This window comes from Pyrus communis, chromosome 6 (genome assembly GCF_963583255.1).
Source record: "Pyrus communis chromosome 6, drPyrComm1.1, whole genome shotgun sequence".
Lineage (NCBI taxonomy): Eukaryota > Viridiplantae > Streptophyta > Magnoliopsida > Rosales > Rosaceae > Pyrus > Pyrus communis.
Genome location: NC_084808.1, coordinates 22055476 through 22074063, shown reverse-complemented (window position 1 = coordinate 22074063; position 18588 = coordinate 22055476). Strand labels below are relative to the sequence as shown.

At 38.5% G+C, this 18588-nt stretch overlaps 3 protein-coding genes across 6 annotated transcripts; 1 reads left to right on the top strand and 2 right to left on the bottom strand.

The window, feature by feature from the left end:
* Positions 1-1400: 1400 nt before the first annotated feature.
* On the top strand, positions 1401-4768 carry LOC137736893 (protein NRT1/ PTR FAMILY 6.1-like). Of its 4 annotated transcripts, none has more exons than XM_068476208.1 (5): positions 1401-1724; positions 2367-2615; positions 2723-2940; positions 3063-3643; positions 3736-4768. In XM_068476208.1, exons 2-5 carry the CDS (start codon positions 2378-2380, stop codon positions 4610-4612), a joined length of 1914 nt encoding a protein of 637 aa, XP_068332309.1. In that variant the 5' UTR covers positions 1401-1724; positions 2367-2377; the 3' UTR covers positions 4613-4768. The 4 variants fall into 4 exon arrangements, with proteins under 4 accessions (XP_068332309.1, XP_068332308.1, XP_068332307.1 ...); XM_068476207.1 differs by having other exon boundaries at positions 2348-2615; XM_068476206.1 differs by having other exon boundaries at positions 1401-1899.
* Positions 4769-4875: 107 nt separating this feature from the next.
* On the bottom strand, positions 4876-7130 carry LOC137736895 (E3 ubiquitin-protein ligase At3g02290-like). Its single transcript, XM_068476209.1, has 6 exons — positions 7098-7130; positions 6957-7058; positions 6474-6595; positions 5576-6008; positions 5289-5398; positions 4876-5118 (listed from the first exon to the last, which is right to left on the bottom strand). The coding sequence occupies exons 3-6, from the start codon at positions 6591-6593 to the stop codon at positions 5092-5094; spliced, it is 690 nt and encodes a 229-aa protein (XP_068332310.1). The 5' UTR covers positions 6594-6595; positions 6957-7058; positions 7098-7130; the 3' UTR covers positions 4876-5091.
* Positions 7131-12935: 5805 nt separating this feature from the next.
* Positions 12936-18130, bottom strand: LOC137737786 (uncharacterized). Its single transcript, XM_068477338.1, has 4 exons — positions 16678-18130; positions 15563-16134; positions 15249-15468; positions 12936-14770 (listed from the first exon to the last, which is right to left on the bottom strand). Exons 1-4 carry the CDS (start codon positions 17893-17895, stop codon positions 13421-13423), a joined length of 3360 nt encoding a protein of 1119 aa, XP_068333439.1. The 5' UTR covers positions 17896-18130; the 3' UTR covers positions 12936-13420.
* Between the last annotated feature and the right edge of the window lie 458 nt (positions 18131-18588).

The following is an 18588-nucleotide window of genomic DNA, read 5'->3' as shown; positions in this document are numbered from 1 at the left end:
AGTTTAACAGCACTCTAAAAAAATTGGTTGAAAATATTAAAATGTGGTGTAAGCATGGTAAGGTGGAATAATATGGTTAAGTATTTATAGAAAAAGAAATTATAATTATTTTATAATTTTTATATGTTTAATTAATTTTTTATATTTTTTATTAATGGCTGGCGTCATTAAGATGTCAACCTTGCATCACTAGCCGGGGGGCTGGATCCGTGAATTTCCGGCTGGTGGACAGCTCGAGCTCACCTAAAGCCCAACCCTTCGGAGTGGGCTGGAGTGAATTGCTTGGGGGAGAGGGGGAGGCAGGCTTTGCAATCCCACTGCCACTGTAATTAAGAAATACTAGTTGATGTCACATCGAATTATCACAACTCAATTATAATTAAAAAAAAACTAAAGTTAATTGAAAAAACACGTAACATATAACTGGATATATGATGAACATACATCATAATTATGATGGTGAGTAAAAATGTTCCTATTGTTGTTGTCATACTTTGATATGGCTTCATTTATGAGAGAGGATCCGCTATTGTTGTTGTCATACTTTGATATGGCTTCATTTATGAGAGAGGATCCTGCGGATCCTCCAATCACATCCGTTTATTGTATACTGTACGATTAGTTTTCGTCAGGTACTGTTTATATTCAATTTTTTTTTTTAACAATGTTTATACTCAATTTTAAATAAAAATATTTACAATGATTTACGACCGCACGATATACAATGAATGAATGTAATTGAATGATCTTGAATCCTCATAAAGAGAATCCAGCAAACATCCTCGTTCAATTCCTGCTTGAGTAGCAGGTTGCTTTATGGCTTGGCTTGGTCTATATATCACTTACCCAAAAATCACATTCTCCCCAGAATATCTATGTAGTAATGATTTTAAAATCAACATGCTTATTTGACAAGAGATTGTACCGTACAATCGAGAGTCTATATTTTTGTAGTTACCACAAAATGTTGTCTTATTACAGAGTTCAATTCATTTTTATTGTTACAATTAAAAAATATTAAACATTATTTGTATGCATCTAATTGTAATTTAATTTTTCAATCGTTATCATTACAGATAAGAAAAATTAATTAATGTCACATCAAATTATCACAAGTCAATTTTATATACTATTATTGGTTGCTTCCAAAATCAATGAATCATCCCATCACGCATTTTTTTCTTCTCTTCGTTAATAGACCACAGTTGTTAGTGCAAGAAGCACATCAATCTTTCAAACCCATCGTCCAATTTCCATCCTCCACCATTCGTTCTTTTCTTCCGTAATGTCATCATCGACAAATTTAGTCAAAGTGAGTGATACTTGCCCAACACATGTGGACGGTATTAAATCCACTTAATCTCATTAAAAAATACGAGAATAACTTACCTGGAACGAAAAAACTACAGTAGCTACGGGAAGAAAAAAAAAAACAACACAAAAGCATGTGGCTGAGTTAAACACCGACATTATCATCTTGGTGTCTCTGTACGGAACATAGCACAGCATACGGCATTCAACCATCTAACATAAGAACCTCAGAAGGACATCAATTCCCACCCATATTTTTATGCTCAAAGTTATGGGGTGTGTTGATCAGATTCCGAAAAATTCAACTGTACGGTGGCGTTTGATCATTCAGCAGCAAGTATTGGTTTTTCTGCACACCCAACCTCCAACACGGTTGGCCATTTAATGCCCGCCTCTGTATTTTTTTTGAGGGGGTTAGTATTTCTTTGTACCATTTACTGCCGTTGGATCCACTTCTATGGATCTTCCCGTGCTGGTTGGATCTCCTTTAAATCGTCTTAGAAATCTTATCAGTCGCTAACCAACCTCTCAAAAGATCAATTTTTTTCCTACTTGGTTTAAAGATGCTCTTCAATTAGCAATTTAACGGTGAGGATTAAACTCAGCTAATTATGTTTATGATTCTTATTAGTATGTAGGAGTGTGTTCTTTCTTTGTTTTTAAATTTTTTTCATTCTATATAGGTTGTGCATCAAATTGGTGTGATTAACTTAAGAGCCACTTTGTGTGTGATTCTTTTGGACAGCAAGTTTGTTTGTTCCTTTTGTTTCAATTGTTTGTTGTATATACGCCTCTATACATAGAAAATCTGTCATATCACTAGTTGTATATAATCATGTACGTATTTTTGAATTACGTGACGAGAGAGACAAACATGGTTGTACACAATAGGCGACACCCAAGAATATCCGCTTATTTGACGATATGATCCACTCCACTAGAAATTTAGTATTTAGGTTTGAAGAAATTGTGATTTTTTTCAATCTTAATTTTCTACTCACTGTATATATAGCATACAAAAATAAAACTCTTGTAGTTTTGGGAGATTTCTGCAGGGAGTTAACCAATGGCAACTGGAGAAATCAAGTCCCCTGAAGGAGGGACAATGACACCAGTTAGTTTAGATGGAAATCCAGACTCAGAGGAGAGAAAGAAACTTGGGCTTTACTTCATCGAATCCGATGACAGGCGGACGGCTTTTGGACGGGGTTATACTGGAGGAACCACACCGGTTGACATCCATGGAAAACCTATTGCTGATCTTTCGAAAACCGGCGGTTGGTTTGCTGCCTTCTTCATATTCGGTAAACATTGTATTTTGTAATGTATTTTCACATTTGGCTTCTATGCAGCTCTTCATATAACGGAATTTGTTTAGATTAGTAGTATAGTTTACTTGTAACTTGTCCAGGAAATGAAATGGCGGAGAGAATGGCGTATTTCGGTCTCTCGATTAACATGGTGGCCTTCATGTTTTATGTTATGCATAGACCCTTCAGCAGTTCATCAAGTGCAGTGAACAATTTTCTCGGGATTTCGCAAGCTTCCTCTGTCCTTGGCGGTTTTCTGGCTGATGCGTATCTTGGTCGATATTGGACAATAGCAATCTTCACAACTATCTATCTTCTGGTAGGTATATCCATACACGAACATACGAAATGTTAACCAAAAACTAATTAGTTTACTAATCATAAGCTTATAGATGAGCTGATAACTTCCACATTTTTCTTTCTCCATTTATTTTCATGGAGGGTTTGACAGGAATAACCTTATGTGCAACGGTGCACACTTTGGTGCCAAACCAAGATCAATGCTCCGAGCTAGCCCTCCTTGTGGGCAATTGTGAGCCTGCAAAACCGTGGCAGATGATTTACCTCTATGCGGTTCTGTACGTAACTGGATTCGGAGCTGCTGGCATAAGGCCATGCGTTTCTTCTTTCGGGGCTGACCAGTTCGACGAAAGAAGTAGCGATTACAAGTCTCACCTGGATAGGTTTTTCAACTTCTTTTATCTCTCTGTCACCATCGGGGCGATCATCGCCTTCACTGCAGTAGTCTACGTCCAAATGAAACTTGGTTGGGGATTCGCGTTCGGGTCACTGGCATTGGCTATGGGCATATCAAACATGGTCTTCTTTCTCGGTACCCCTCTATACCGCCATAGACTTCCCGGAGGGAGCCCTCTAACGCGTGTTGCTCAAGTTTTGGTTGCTGCCTACAAGAAGAGGAAAGCCAAATTTTCCAGAAGTGAGTTGATAGGCTTGTATGAGGTTCCTGGAAAACAATCTGCTGTGAAGGGTAGTGGAAAGATAGCTCACACCGACGACTTTAGGTATATTTTTGTCTACTTTTTGCTCCGTTCTAATCCTGTTTTTCGTTCTTTTCTCTTCGATTCTAGAACATCTGATGTCTTTCGTGTTACAGATGTTTGGACAAAGCAGCTCTGCAGTTAAAGGAAGAAAGCGCAGACCCTGGTCCCTGGAGGCTATGCACTGTGACACAAGTAGAGGAAGTGAAGATCTTGTTGAAACTTATTCCAATCCCGGCGTGCACAATAATGCTCAGTGTACTTTTGACAGAATATCTCACTCTCTCAGTGCAGCAGGCATACACTTTAAACACCCATATGGGTAAACTGAAACTCCCTGTAACATGCATGCCAGTGTTTCCTGGCCTCAGTATCTTTCTCATACTGTCCCTCTACTACTCTACATTTGTCCCACTGTCCAGGCGCATCACCGGCCATCCCCACGGTGCTTCTCAACTTCAGAGAGTGGGGATAGGCCTGGCCGTTTCAATCCTATCTGTGGCGTGGGCGGCAATTTTCGAAAGGTACCGAAGGAATTATGCGATACGGCAGGGATACGAGGCTAGTTTCTTAAGTGCAATGCCCAACCTAAGTGCATACTGGTTGTTGATCCAGTACTGCCTCATTGGGATAGCTGAGGTGTTTTGCGTGGTGGGATTACTAGAATTTCTGTACGAAGAAGCTCCAGATGCAATGAAGAGTATTGGATCTGCTTACGCTGCTCTTGCCGGCGGTTTAGGTTGCTTTGCAGCCAGTATATTGAACAGCATCATCAAAAATATCACCGGAAGCTCAGAGAAGCCGTCTTGGCTGTCCCAGAATATCAACACAGGAAGATTTGATTATTTCTACTGGCTGCTGACTGTCTTGAGCGTGATCAATTTCGGCGTTTTTCTGTACTGCGCACATCGGTACGAGTACAGGACGGAGCAGGTGGTCCAGATGGAGAAGGAGGCTCTACCCAACATAAAGGAACAACCCCTCAGTGGATAGCAAGAAGTTCTATTCTCTTATGATATTCCAACCTTTTGATTTTGCTTTTAGTAGAAGACAGAAAGAGTAACTCAAATTTACTTGTAAGCAAGCGTTAAGCGAAAAAGAGTTGTAGTTTGTGTTCAGCAATGTAAAACTTGCCTAGAAATTATTTTCGGCGTGAGATGTTTCTATCAGAAGCGGTACAAACAAGAGAGAATAGGATGGTGTTGCGCCATTTCAGAACGTTTTAATAACAATTATTTTTACAATCATTAAACATGTTTACACACTGATCTGTGGAGATCTATACAAGAAGTAAGATGAAGTAATCAAACACAAAGCATCAAGAAACACAAAGTATTACAACTAGTTACACAAAATGAACAATTGCTTCCCTCTCTGCAACCCTTTAGAAACAAGACTAACTTTTATTTACAGAAACTCGTAGTCCATATTTATATATATTTGTTATATTGCTTTGCAATCAGACAGAAAAGTTAAGGGCTTTCACAGAACTCCATCTCCTGAAATTCCAGAAACTAACAGTTAAAAGTATGAACTACTACTCGGTAAGTTTACTCTTAATTTAGATAATGTGAGAACTGCTGCAAAACAACACCATGCAACCAAGGCTAGGGCAACTAATAAGCGATACAATTTTGATCTAAAAAATAAATTTCATGGTCCAGCTTACCTTGCCACAAATTGGACAGCTTTCGCTTCTTTCCAACCATTCATAAATACAGCCAAGGTGAAAATGATGAGAACATCTCGTTATGATTTTTGGATTTTCTGAAGTGTATTCTGCAAAAAATATATATATATATATATATATCAACTAAGCACACAGCAAAGAACCATAGAAGAAAGATGCTAGTTTACAGCATCAATGTATTATCACTGGACAATTAATATCTTAATCCATATTCTAGTGATGCCCATTGGTTGTTAGCTACACTGACAATTGCACATTTAACTTACCATCCAGACATGTAGGGCAGACATCTTCATCTTCAGAAGACGGTTGCACGTAAGTTAGTCCATATGCGAGTTTTGTTGCCAAAGCCTTTTCCGAGGTCTCGGATTGGCCAAACGTACAATCTTCTTCCGTATCATCTCCATTCCATTTCTTCCCAAAACCCAGGGATTCGGTGCCAGAACTGCCCCTTCTCAGTTGTTGTGTATCTTCTTGCAAATGAGTCATTGACTTCTCACGCCTTGAGACCAAGCCATCACGCTGCAAATGCGAGTATCTCTGATCAGCATCGAAGGGGGTTGGCCTGGAAACTGAGAGCTGAGTATCATTCAAGGGATTATTCTGTAGCGTTGTGCCTACTCCGGATGATGCCAAAGTAGCCCCTTGAATAGGTAATGAAGGTGCTCGTCCATCAAGCCTTTGAAATGGTGCGCTATACTGCATGAGCATGGGGACATGCAAACAAATAAGAATTATAAATACTAAAGTGAATCAAACCCATGGATCTTCTTGGGATTATCTTCATAAAAGCTAAGCATTTTGGAAAGAACATTTTCATTTAACAATAACTTTAAAAATCTCTTTCTATTCAAATATGTTGGCCCAAAATTAAAAGTGATACATGATTTCGACAGTTTACTTTGTAGCCATCATTAACATTACAAGTTTTAGAAGTAATGTAGACGGATTTGTTTAGTTGCATCATGCTCCTCAGTTTCCAATTGGCATGCCAATTTATGGTCCACTGCCCTTTCTTTTCAAACAATAAATCCAAAACATTGATAAAACCAAATGCATCCAGTGATAGAAAACTACGTAAATTTCCTAGCTTTAGACTTAAGAGAGCTACCAAATGGAGGGACTGATAAAAAGTATTGAGTTGATCATGGCATTTATACCTACCCCAGTGAATAGCTGGTGGAAGAAGTATCTCAGGCATGAGCAATGCCTGTATATTGAATTGCTCGGCAGCGCGTACTCTTCGAATTCCTCGCCGCAAGGACAGCAGCAAAGAGCACCCATCTCTGCATTTCCAACAATATATACAAAATAGTCAAAATTTGAGTTCCTGCAGACAGAAATCGATACTTTATGTTGCTGAGAGCCCAATCGAGACACTCCCAGAAGAACCCATATGCATAAGCAGAGACCCCAATGTAATTACATAACATAAAAGAAAACAGCATCGATTTTTGACAATTACCATGACCAAGACTTACACTTTCAGCTGAAAAAACGAATTTATATATTTACATAACTAACATTGTGCAAAGGATTTGAAGAATTACAGTGAAATCCCATAAATTTCTAGGGTTTTCCAATTGGGAAAATCAAGAAAATGTTGAAAATTTAGAGGTGGAATTTGGAGTGTAGATTCTGACATACCTCGCGCTGCGTTAGTGGATGAGGATTGAAATTGCGATGACGATCGTGTGATGAGAAGGGGGAAGGAAGGAAGGGGTTGAGGAAGACGGAGACTTGAGGGGAAGGAAGGAAGGGGTTGAGGAAGACGGAGACTTGAGGGGAGTCGAGTCCACGGAGGGGTTTCCTGGTTTTGGGAAGGGAAGTTTGAGGAGTGTGGTGGGCTCAGAGCTTGAAGGGATCACAGCGGTATGGAAGCTCTTTCTTTACTCTTTAGTATTATTCTATTCTGTACACACATCAAATATAGTGGATTTGGATCAGAGTGCTAATAGAGAGGATACTCCTCATCAATCATCCTGGGTCGTTAGATTTTTATCTAATGGCTATAATCATTATAACTTTAAAGGGACTCCTTATTTGTAGCCGTTGGATAAAAATCCAACGGCCTAAGATGATTGATGAGGAGGATCCTCTCCATTAGCTCATGAGAGGATCCAAGTTCAAATATGGTGGCGATTTTGAATTTTCGGGAATAAAATAGAACTAAAATTGACTCACAACATGGAAGTATTTTTAAAATGATTGCTGATGTTTTTGGTGAGATTAATTTTAGGTTATAAAAGGACTTTAACTAACTTTAAACATTTTTTCACGAAAAATATTTTCAGTCATTTTAAAAGTACTTTCATATAGTTATTCATTACTACAGTCTGGTTGTATTCCTTTCTATCTAGAAGGGAGATGTCTTAGGTTTGAATCTCGTAGATGACGAATTCAATACCAAATTAGGCTATCCATTGTGTGGCTTAGTCGAACTTCCTCTCCCCTTAATATAAAAATATCAATGTACTCCAAAAATAAAAAATAAACACTTCCATACAAAGTCTTAAGTCTATGATGTATCTTTTAAACTAAAACATTAGTTTGAAACTTTGAATAGTAAATTGGAACGGTTTTTTATTATTTATTTTGGTGGTAATTGCACACACCCTTAATCGTTCGGGTAGTGTTTCTGTAACTCTTATGTGGAATAAGATAGTGAAAAGTCTATGATTACTTTTTGGAGTATAAGATAATTGATTGACCAAAAAAAACATAAAGATTATATTCGCACGCTCTAAATTATTTCTCAATACTTTTTTAATTTTATAATATTTTTTTATCAAGTGTTAGTATTGTGTCAAAAATATTTAAAAAATAAAAAAGTGTGAGAAGTAATTTAGAAAATGTGAATATAATTTCTCAAAACAAATAAGTGCATGATAACTTGTTTGAAATGCTAATAACAATTCAATATTTTTATAATCTAACTGTGTATATGCACACAAGTTTGAAATTCAAATCTTCCTCCTCGTAATTTCAAATTTTAGTTCGACTATCATATACTTGTAAAAAAACCAACTAATTATAGACAAAAATAACAAAACAATAATTGAAAAACACTTGCATTGATAAAAAAAATGCTTGGGAGATTATGTTTTAAGACCTTATTTTGAAGACCATATAATGTGTCGGTTGATAGTTGAATATCTGCTTGCTAAGAAGACTCTCAAAAGTGAGACTCTCCATTGACTCTCAACCATCTCATTTTTTTTGGCAGAATTCTCGTGCCAATATTACAAAACAATGTACTAAAATAATGAGGTAGTGGAGAGTCCATAGAGAGTCCCACACTGAGAGAGTCTTTTTAGCATTTCTCATAATTTAAACAAGAAATTCAATCATCAATTATCATATCATGTGATCTACAAAATATGATTAAAGTAGATGGGTTAATGTTTTGCATCAGAATCTCGGTTTTGGTAAACCAAATTATTGGCATTGTTCACCAACAAATAAAATTATTTGCGTTCCTAAACAATATAATACTTCGGAACTTCATGGAACGGAACAGGCAAAGGCACAATAGACAATACTATAACAACATAAAAACTAGTTTGATTTGTTCAATTTTGTAAACTCAAGTCTCAATTGTCAAATATTGGAATGCATAAAACTTGTGTAGAATCGGGTTGTGTTAAATTAGTCATGTCAAATTACTCAATCCTAAACCAACTCGTTTACGACATAGTACTTCTGTCGACATCCGTCAGAAATTTTCATGTTTTTCGCAATTTTTTTAATGTAACAAAGAATCTCATTTTTAATAAACAAAAATAACTGATGTAGGACTGGTTTGGCATTACTATGCATTGAAAAAAAACTGCTTCTGTTGTGCTGTGAGAATAAGCAACTGTGAAATAAAGTAGCTGATTGTTTGGTAAATTTTTTTGTAAAAGTGCTTTTGAAAAGAAAAAAAAAAGCAGTGTTATAGTGTTTGATAAACTTTTATGTAAAACATATGTTAAAAAAAAGCTGATTTTTCAAAGCTGGGTTTTGCAGCTTTGTGTTTTTGGCTTTTTTTTATCTAAAACTGTGAAAAAAAAATGAAGCTGAATGTTTACCAACCATAAAAAAGCTCCCAATTTTTTTTTATAGCTAGTTTTTTTTTTTTTTCAGAATCACCTCAGTACCAAACTTGGGCGTAGAAAGAGCATGGAAAAGAATGTGGCTTTGAAAAAACCTCGTCCCGGGTAAACCACATGGGAAAAACCTGAGGAAGGAAAAAGAGCCACCCATACTAGTAACAAAGCACATCACGTTCTAATATAATCATTTGACAAATAATTCATTAACTATGAGGCGGGAACTGGGTCCTCTGATGACGGCAGTGTGCGGCTGAGAGAGGCGGCGAGAAGGATGAAGATGGGGACAGCGGTGATGGGTTTGGGCAGTGAAGCCATTGTCGTTGGTAGCTGGATTTTGCGGTGAGGGTTTAAAACGTGGACGCGTGCGGGTGGTCGTAAGGCGAGGCCAAGTGGCTCTTACTATCACCAGTGATGGCCAAAGTGAGCATGCACTCTAAAGCCCATTGGGCCTGAGAAGTTGCAGTCTCAAAACTTGTGAGCATAAGCTAATATGTAAATTCTCTCCCGCGCATTTTTTTTGCATGAGTAAACGGTTGTGCGAGTATGCAAACTCAACGATTAAAATGGGATAATACTTATGTAAGGAGCTATTCTTTCAATCATCTTTACATAACCAAGTGTTGTTATTTGATTGTACATACGTTATAAGTTAAAAGCTTTTTATATTAGTACCTTACAAAATGTTGAATGCATCCCACATTAAAATTTAATATTAAATGATTTATTTATCCTACTATGCAATGGCAATTTTGACCTTATTAGGTTTAAAAAAAAAAAATCTAAATACACCCCAAATTACTTTTAATGTATTATTTATCTTCTTCAACTATTAAAATCCTTCCGACCCTCCATTGTTGAACAAAATCCTAACCAATGAAACTACAAACAAGTTGATTGACAAAAATTATTTTTAACAAATGAAACACGAAATCGATGTTTCGGAAGCTTCACATGAGGTAAGACTTCATATTCTTTATTGTTTTAGTGATTTGATGACATCGATAATTATTTAATCTTACTTTTGCTGCGTTATTCAAGCTTCTATGTTCGTATTCATCTTTTAGGGATCACAAAGATTACAAGAAGAATTAAACATCTAAAATTACCACCAAATATTAAAAGCATACGACATGAGTTTTAGTGGTGGAATTGAAAACAACTCACATATGCTTTAAATCCTAGGCGGCACCTTTTGTCAAAATTTCAATCGGCATTTTTGTCCATATTAAAAGCTTTATAAGATTTGAGAAATGTGGGGTGTATAGGAAATATGAGGTGCATGCAGAAAATGTTAGGTGTATATTAAGAATGTGTGGTGTGAGGGTATTATGGGAAAGTATGTGGGATGTATTAGGATAATTTTTCATTGAAAAAGCAAATGTGAGGTGTATTAAGTATGTGGGCTTTATTCAATAATTTGTGGGGTGTTAATATAATAAGCCTAAGTTAAATCGTTTATTCTCTTATCTAATCTTTTTACATGATGACAAAAAGTCATTTTACCGTACAAGTATTATTAATTGAAGTGTTCACTTTATTATCATCTAGAGAACATCTTTAAAATGTTCATCTAAAACCTTGTGTGATAGAACACTTGAGTAGTTAATCAAAGTTTTAGCCACTTAGAAAAACATTCTTGGATAACACACTTGAATTTTGGTCCTAGACGTCAAACGAGCCCTCAAAAACCCTTTTGTATAATGAAAATCTTCAGTAGAACTACCACGCATGATCAAACATCATGAGATTATAAAGAAATTAGTCATATATTATATGTATATCTAAGGAGTTGTTTTCGACAATACTCTAAAATAGTCGTATTGTACACCTTCGTGTATAATTTTCTTTTATTTGTTTTTATATTTATGAAGTGCAAAATAATCATTTTGAAGAATCAATAATAGTTTCGTAAATATAAGTAATCATTCATATTTCGTAGAAATTCTTTGAATGCATGATTGATCGTTTCACACTTTTAGTTTCATGTCAAAAAACAAGGACAAGTATGTATCGGTGTTCTCAAATCCAAATAATTCGAAACGATTCTCTTCAAGGAAGAAAAACGACACTATATACTTGCAAAAGTTCTGCAACCAAAGTTGTCAAACAATTCAGCAGATCCTGTCTTTGGCAATTACCCCTTAAATTAGATCATACTGGAGAGTTCCAGAGGCATCCACAAAGCGGAATCGAAATTGTCAATTGTGTTGCAGAGCACAGTTTTTCCTTTTTGGATTTCGTTTCTGAGGAAGGAGTCGAGAGACTTCTATTGGCAATCCAGGGTCAAAACCATCATTTTACTGTGTAATTTACCAAAAAAGTAAGACTTAAAGAACAACTGAAGGGCAAAATTGGAACAACATTAGTGAAGGAACATTGAAAGGGACACAAAGGGAATTAACTAGAAAGTTAGGGGTTTAGTATATATATAATTTACCCCCAATGGAATATTACTTTAGATGAGACTAGTGACACATAGATTGATTTTAATTAAGGTGGTGCTATTCATATACACCGATTTTTATATCTCGCACACATCTTTAAATTTTTCGCCGTCGGATCTAATGGATTGAACAAGATCAATAGACAAAAAATAATAAGGGCGTATGATAGGTAAAAAGAGGTGTGTCAATAACATTGCCATTTAATTATATGAGAGGTAAAAAAAAGTGTGTCAATAGCACTGCCTTTAATTATACGTGTATCAATGTGTGATGATATTAAACTCAATTATTAATGCAGGCTATATTGATCCTACTTATTTTAAAAGCGTGTTAGTTTTATGTGTTTAAATAGTTTTATACTCATATTTTTCCGAACAAGCAATATTTTCTTTTTTTCTGAATAACCAATATCAGAAGAGAACAAAACTCAAGACCTCAAAATACAAGAAGGAAATGTTTTTAACCAACTGAGATACTATTTACGAAGGTAAGTAGACCAAAAGGGTTGAGTCTCAGAGTTAAAATTGTAAATGTCAATACTGAGATTTCAGGGTAGTCGAAACATTTATCTCGCCATAACCACAGCCATGAACTTTGTGTACAAATAGGCGCACAACTTGATTTATAAGTTGCTCATTAACCCCTGCAGCTCTCTCCAGCTTCAGTTTTCCTCCTCTTCCTCCTCTTCTGCTGCGTCTAAATGGCCGCAGACAGAAGAAAATCTTTACATGAACACGAAAACACCACATTTTTCTGGCGACAGTAGCCTCCATGAAATCAAATTGATTAGCTCATCGACGATTAGGATGGGCAAACCGAGACTGTAAGATTATGATTCCAAATCTGGCTTTTTTGTTTTTCGTTTCCTTTGGACCCTATGCCGATCGTGTTTTAACAAAAATTTCTTTTTCAGACTCGGGACCAGAATCGGAGTAGCTCAAGGGACGGGTGTACCAACTTGTTAATTGAAAAATCATGGTTCAATCTGAAAACTTAGATTTGTGTCTGAAATGCTACAGAAATTTGAAGACTTGTATGGTACTAAACTTTTTCTCATTCAAGGCGCCCCTTGGGTTCGAAAAACTTAGAAAACATATAAGCTTGAATTTAGCGGGTTATCATATAAGCCTACAAATGAGGTCATTGATTTTACAACATAATATTAATCATAAGCCTACAAAAATGTGAAACAGTTCACCAGCATTGACAGATCTCTAACTACTCAAATGTAAAAAATTGCACGGTATCATATAACAAGTTCTTACTACCGGAGACGACAGCAGTGCACAATATCACAGTTTACTCAAGCAGGCAATTTGGGGCAAATATCCCCCGTCATTTTATCATTCTAAATGCCATCAACTTGCTCAGAAGGTTATCTTGTATGCTCAAAAGGTCTTTGCTGTAATGACTTGTCGTGATGATTCAAAAGGCGGTCGACAGTTCAGGCATTTCAGGGCATGCAAAAGCTCAAAGGAAAAGTACAAACAAGTGAGAGAAATGAGAAACAAACCTGAATTTCACTCCTGACCTGAAAATTGCTGAAACATACTGTACAGAAGTATGCGTTCGTCTAAATATACCTCAACCCTGAGATGTACTGTTGTCTAGATAATAGGTACTGGGCCAGGGAATATATGATTCCTAAGAGCCCTAATATCCTAATCTTCAGCAAGTCTGTTATTATGATCGATGGCAGATTAAGGGGCATAGTTATCAATGGCATTGAGTCCGCCTGTTTTGTGAAACTCCACATAAACCTGTTGAAAAGGATATGGCTCGGGAATGTAAGAATGAGGAGAGCCAAATTCTTCACCGCAAAGAACCAATCTGGACCACCAATTTCCAAACCCCAACCCGCATTCCCATGCCAGACATCTTCCCATATGCTGTAGAGGCCAGTCAGGACTAGGTAGGCCGATATCACTACTGTGACAGGGAAATACCTTTGCTTGTCACCAAATCCGGCAATAAAATCAGAGTCCTGGTTGAGCAGTAGCAAAATTGGTGCCAGGAAGAATATCGCACCATTTGAGCCGCCTGTGAGATTGACATTCAAGATGAGGCATATAGCAAAGCACATCACAGTGGCAACGTTACCAACTGCTGGCATCCAGGCTCCCTCAGCAGCCATTTTCGTAATTGTGAATGATGAGACACTTGCAGCTCGGCGCTGTTGCATAAATCTCATTCTCGAAGCAAAGCTAGTAGAGGTGCTTTGACCAGATTGACTATGCCTGATTCCAGGCCTTTCAGTAGCCTTTTCCCTCATCAATGACGCAATTTCAAACTTTATCTCCAGAGCTATTAGCATAAATATTGCTGCATAAAGACCGAGAAGAGATGTCCTTGCCCCCTCAACAGCAAATAGAGTTGTGAGCTTCTTCTCTTCTTCACCCAAATCTCCAAATTCACTATCTCCAAGGATGTTTTTAACCCTCACTTGGCCCTCCAAAAGATATGTCACAGGAAAGAGAGCTACGAGTAAAGCAAATACCCAAGGAAGCAGCTTCGTACTCGAGGCAGATGGAAAATGGGTGAAAACCACAAACACCGAGGCAGAGACCATGGTTACAACAATAAGGATATGTAAGAAAGCTGTCTGAAGGAAGTACTCGGTAGATATGTAGACACCTAGAGCAATACCCATAGCTATGGAGTAAAATACTCTCAACTCAACCATGTATTTAATAGGTATGACAGATGTAACAGCTGCTAGAGTCAGTAGGATTGCCATAAGAAGAAGCCATGATGGCCACAAAGGTTTTTGCGCCACAAAGCCATATATGGTGATGTCATCAGCAGTCTGCCGAGCAGCTTTAATTAGGTCAGACCGGTATGTCCATGATACTGGAATAGGTGGTTGCATAAGGATAAACAACAATCCAGTTGCCACCACCAGCACTAGGCATCTCTTGGCAGACTGCACAAAAATGTAAAAAATGATCAGTTAGCACGATGAACATAATTGATTAGATAATGCTACATAAAAAGATTCATGAACTTAGCCAGGTTTGAAAAAATGATTGAGTTCTCTTCATAAAGTGCTTTAAAGTTCTTGAACAGCTTAGTATCAGTCTCAGATAATGGTATCAGTTCACCTAATTAACATCGCAACTGATTAAGAAAACTGTACTACTCAGTTCAGTTTAAAATTCTGGATTTCTACAGTCAGTAGTACTATGAGAAGATATGCAGAATCAATACGAATGATTAACGTGATAAATCACACATTAAAGGCTTATGCATAAATTCTGAACGGGGAATGAAAACTACATAGCTGCCCAAAACTTTAGGTAGAATATCAATTTATGTGCTTTTTCTTTGATTTCCATATCTATGCGAACAGGTTATGTGCAAAAGATACTGGGAGAAAAGTCAAGAAATAAAGTATGGTATACCAAGACATGAGAGAAGTGGAGAGCCACAATGGGTACACAAGCCAAGCCCATCAAAACAATACAGAAACCCAAGAGTAAGCCATCAGATGGGGGTCTTCCATTCCACCACTGGAGGGCTTCAAAGATTGTTTCACGGCAAAACCAGACTGATAAGGAAACCACACCTGCATGTGCATATCCTTGCCAAGCTTTCATCTTTGAGGCTGTTCTTGACTTATCCCTAGAAATCACAGCAAGCAATGAATTAGTAAGGTAGATGCTTTACATATAAAGACTTATGAAAAACAAAACATCAAGCAAAATAGAGTTAGTACTTGTAAAGTAGCAATGGTGGTGTTACAGTCAATAATAGAATAGCTGACACCCATACGACAGACTTTGATGACATAAGCAACATAGCCAGCTTAGCTGAATACAAGCACGTCAAAATCCAAACAGCCTTTCCACCAATACGACGATCAACAGACAGCCTTTTCACCAAAGCTAAACCCACAAATGTTGTCACAATAACCATGTAGCTTGGGTACATTACATCTTCCTCAAACCCATAATAGTATATGCCAGAGTAATTAAAAAATCGATTCTCAATGTGGCAAACGAGAATTGCATGGCCGATTAATCCAATCTCTATCAAAAAGTGAAGCTTTGAAGGAAGTAGAACTAGACCAGGAATAGACATAGCCAAGACAACATTCACAATTACGAGTTTGCAGAAGGATTTCAGGGACATTCCTGCCATCCAAATATTTAGATCCCAGAAATTATGTATTACAAACCATGTCATCATCAAGCTTCCAAGAACAACAAAAGCAAAGTATGATGAAACACTCTTCTTTGTGAAAAATCGAGCCAAATAGAAACCAGCAACTGAAGGCAGCGGAATGAACTGCAACACAAAGGATAACCAATGATCATTGCTAGTTCAACATTCAAATTAGAGTTCAAAGGCACATCATAATGCAATAAACTCATTTATTCAACATTCCAATTACACGCCTAATACACGTTCAGTTTGGAGAACTTTGCCTACAACACATTACTATCCTTGAATTGGTAAGATTATACCACCAGAAAAGGTAACCGGCATTTGACATAGCAATGAAACACTCTAGCCAACACTTCATTTTCAGTAATGTTCAAAGATTGAATAAGAACAGATTAAATTGATGCACTACTGGTGATTTCAGCTCTAACCAAACATGAAGCACAAGCACAACGTAAGCTCATACAATCTAAAAGCAGAAAGCAGTATGTTCGACAAATATTAAAGTAGAGCGGAAGTGTTAATGAATAGAAACAGTCTTATCTAGCCATAGATGCTGCAGACTAATTTTCAATAGGGTAGACACCATTTAGACTTTGCTAAAAAAATCCGTGTGTAGATAAAAGACATGGAGAAAAAAAAATGTTAGGAAGTAGAATTGCATACCAATACAGGAAACCCGACAACGATAGCTCCCGCAGCACTAACCACAACAGCCAAAGCAGTGAAAGCCACGGAGCTGAAGGCATCAGATATCATACCCAACGCATAAGCACTCGCTCCAGATGCACCTCCGAGCATTGCAGTGGTCACCAAAAGGTAATTCAACGGCGGAGGCACCTGAATGTACCGCCCAAACGAATGGAAAACGACTCTAATCTCCAAACATATCACCACAACAACCAATGCAACAGCGCCATTCATCACCTGGATGCCGCGCAATTGGTTTGGGTTCTTCGTGACCCACCAAAGCGCGCCCCGGGTTGAGGCATAGAGCTGGAAGAGAAATGGAATGAAGAAGAGGAGAAATAGATCGGAAACTGCGGCTGGGGAAGCGAAAATGACGTTGTAGTGAGAGGCAATGTGGAAGAGGACAGGGAAGAAGAGGAGATAGAGAGTGTGGATGCATCCCTCCAATGGCGTGAGGATGAGGTTATCATCGGGGACCTCCCCGCCGTGGTACTTGGAGTCCTGCTTGGTTTTGAAAGAGGAAATGCGAGGAATGCAGTAGAGGTAATAGAAGAGGCAGGAGAAGGACATGAGGTAGTACGAAGCGTTGGTCATACCGACGGCGGAGATGGTGGCCCAGGTGAAGAGGGAGGAGGCGGCGAACGGGAGACAGGCGAAGAGGAGGCGCTCGAGCGAGAGAACGATTGAGGGGTTCTCGATTTGAATCCACTTGAATTGGAGAGAAACCCAGACGCCGATGAGGAAATTGGTCTCGGCGCAGAGGAAGGCGGCGAGGGCGGCAAGGGGGAAGGAGGTGAAGGTGGAGAGGAGGGAGGAGCTGAAGAAGAAGGCGATCTGGGAGAAGACGAGGGTGAGCCAGACGCCGAAGAAGGCACCGGACTTCAAGTTGAGGGCGTCGACGATGTAGGAGACCATGAGGCCTAAGGTTAGGGTTGCGATCACCGGAGTGCCGCCGAGGTCGAGGAGGAATGCGGCGCAGGGGACGAGTGCGACGGCGATTCGGGCGTTGTGGGCGAAGGAGGAGGGGGAGAATCGGGAATTCTTGAGAGATCTAGAAGCACCGCCACCATTGTTGAAGATTGAGTCGTTGGGGCTGGAGCTAGGGTTTGTGGAGCCGTTGCCGAAGGAGGAAGTGCTCGCCGAAGCGGTGATGTACGGACGGAAGAACCGCGGTTGAAGCTCCGGCGGCATCATCGTGTCCCGGCCTTTTCAGCTTCCTTCACTCTCTCTCTCTCTCTCTCTGTATCTAATCCTACCTATCTAATCCGGATTGTTGTCCCGCTCAGGACTGGACTATAGTCCGATCTTTACTGAGCTGCTCTGCTTGTACAGTTCCGAGAGTGTGAGAGATAAATCCGGCGGTTTCCGAGTCACGCTTCCTTTCTTCTTCGATTCATTTCTTTCCTTTTGGTTAGGTTTGGGGAGTTCTTCGAAATGGAAGTCGTGACGTGTATTGGGGGATCGGTGACCGTTGGATGAGGATCAGGCGGCCTGTGTGCCTGAGAGTGCAGGCTCCGTGGCTGAGTCGCCAGGATGTTAAGTGGGCTTTGGGAGTTAGTTGGGTGGTAGTTAGGACTCGGTTTTGACTTTATTTTATTTGGACCAATTTCACTCCCACCGCTTGTTTACGTGGGCTTCCTTTGGACCCAAAAACGCGCCAATGTTTAGTCCATTGTGAGAGTGAATCCCTACTGGGCCTCCTCTACTAAAATTATATGGGCTTTGTTGATCAGAAAATTAAAATGGGAAAAATATTTGTTCAGAAGGTAGAGATTTGGGTTAATTGTAAGGTACAATAATTAGACATTGAATTCGTGATCAAGGTGAGGCTAACTTATGACCAACATTTACAAGTGAAGAGTAAGTACTACTGCACCAAGTACTTAT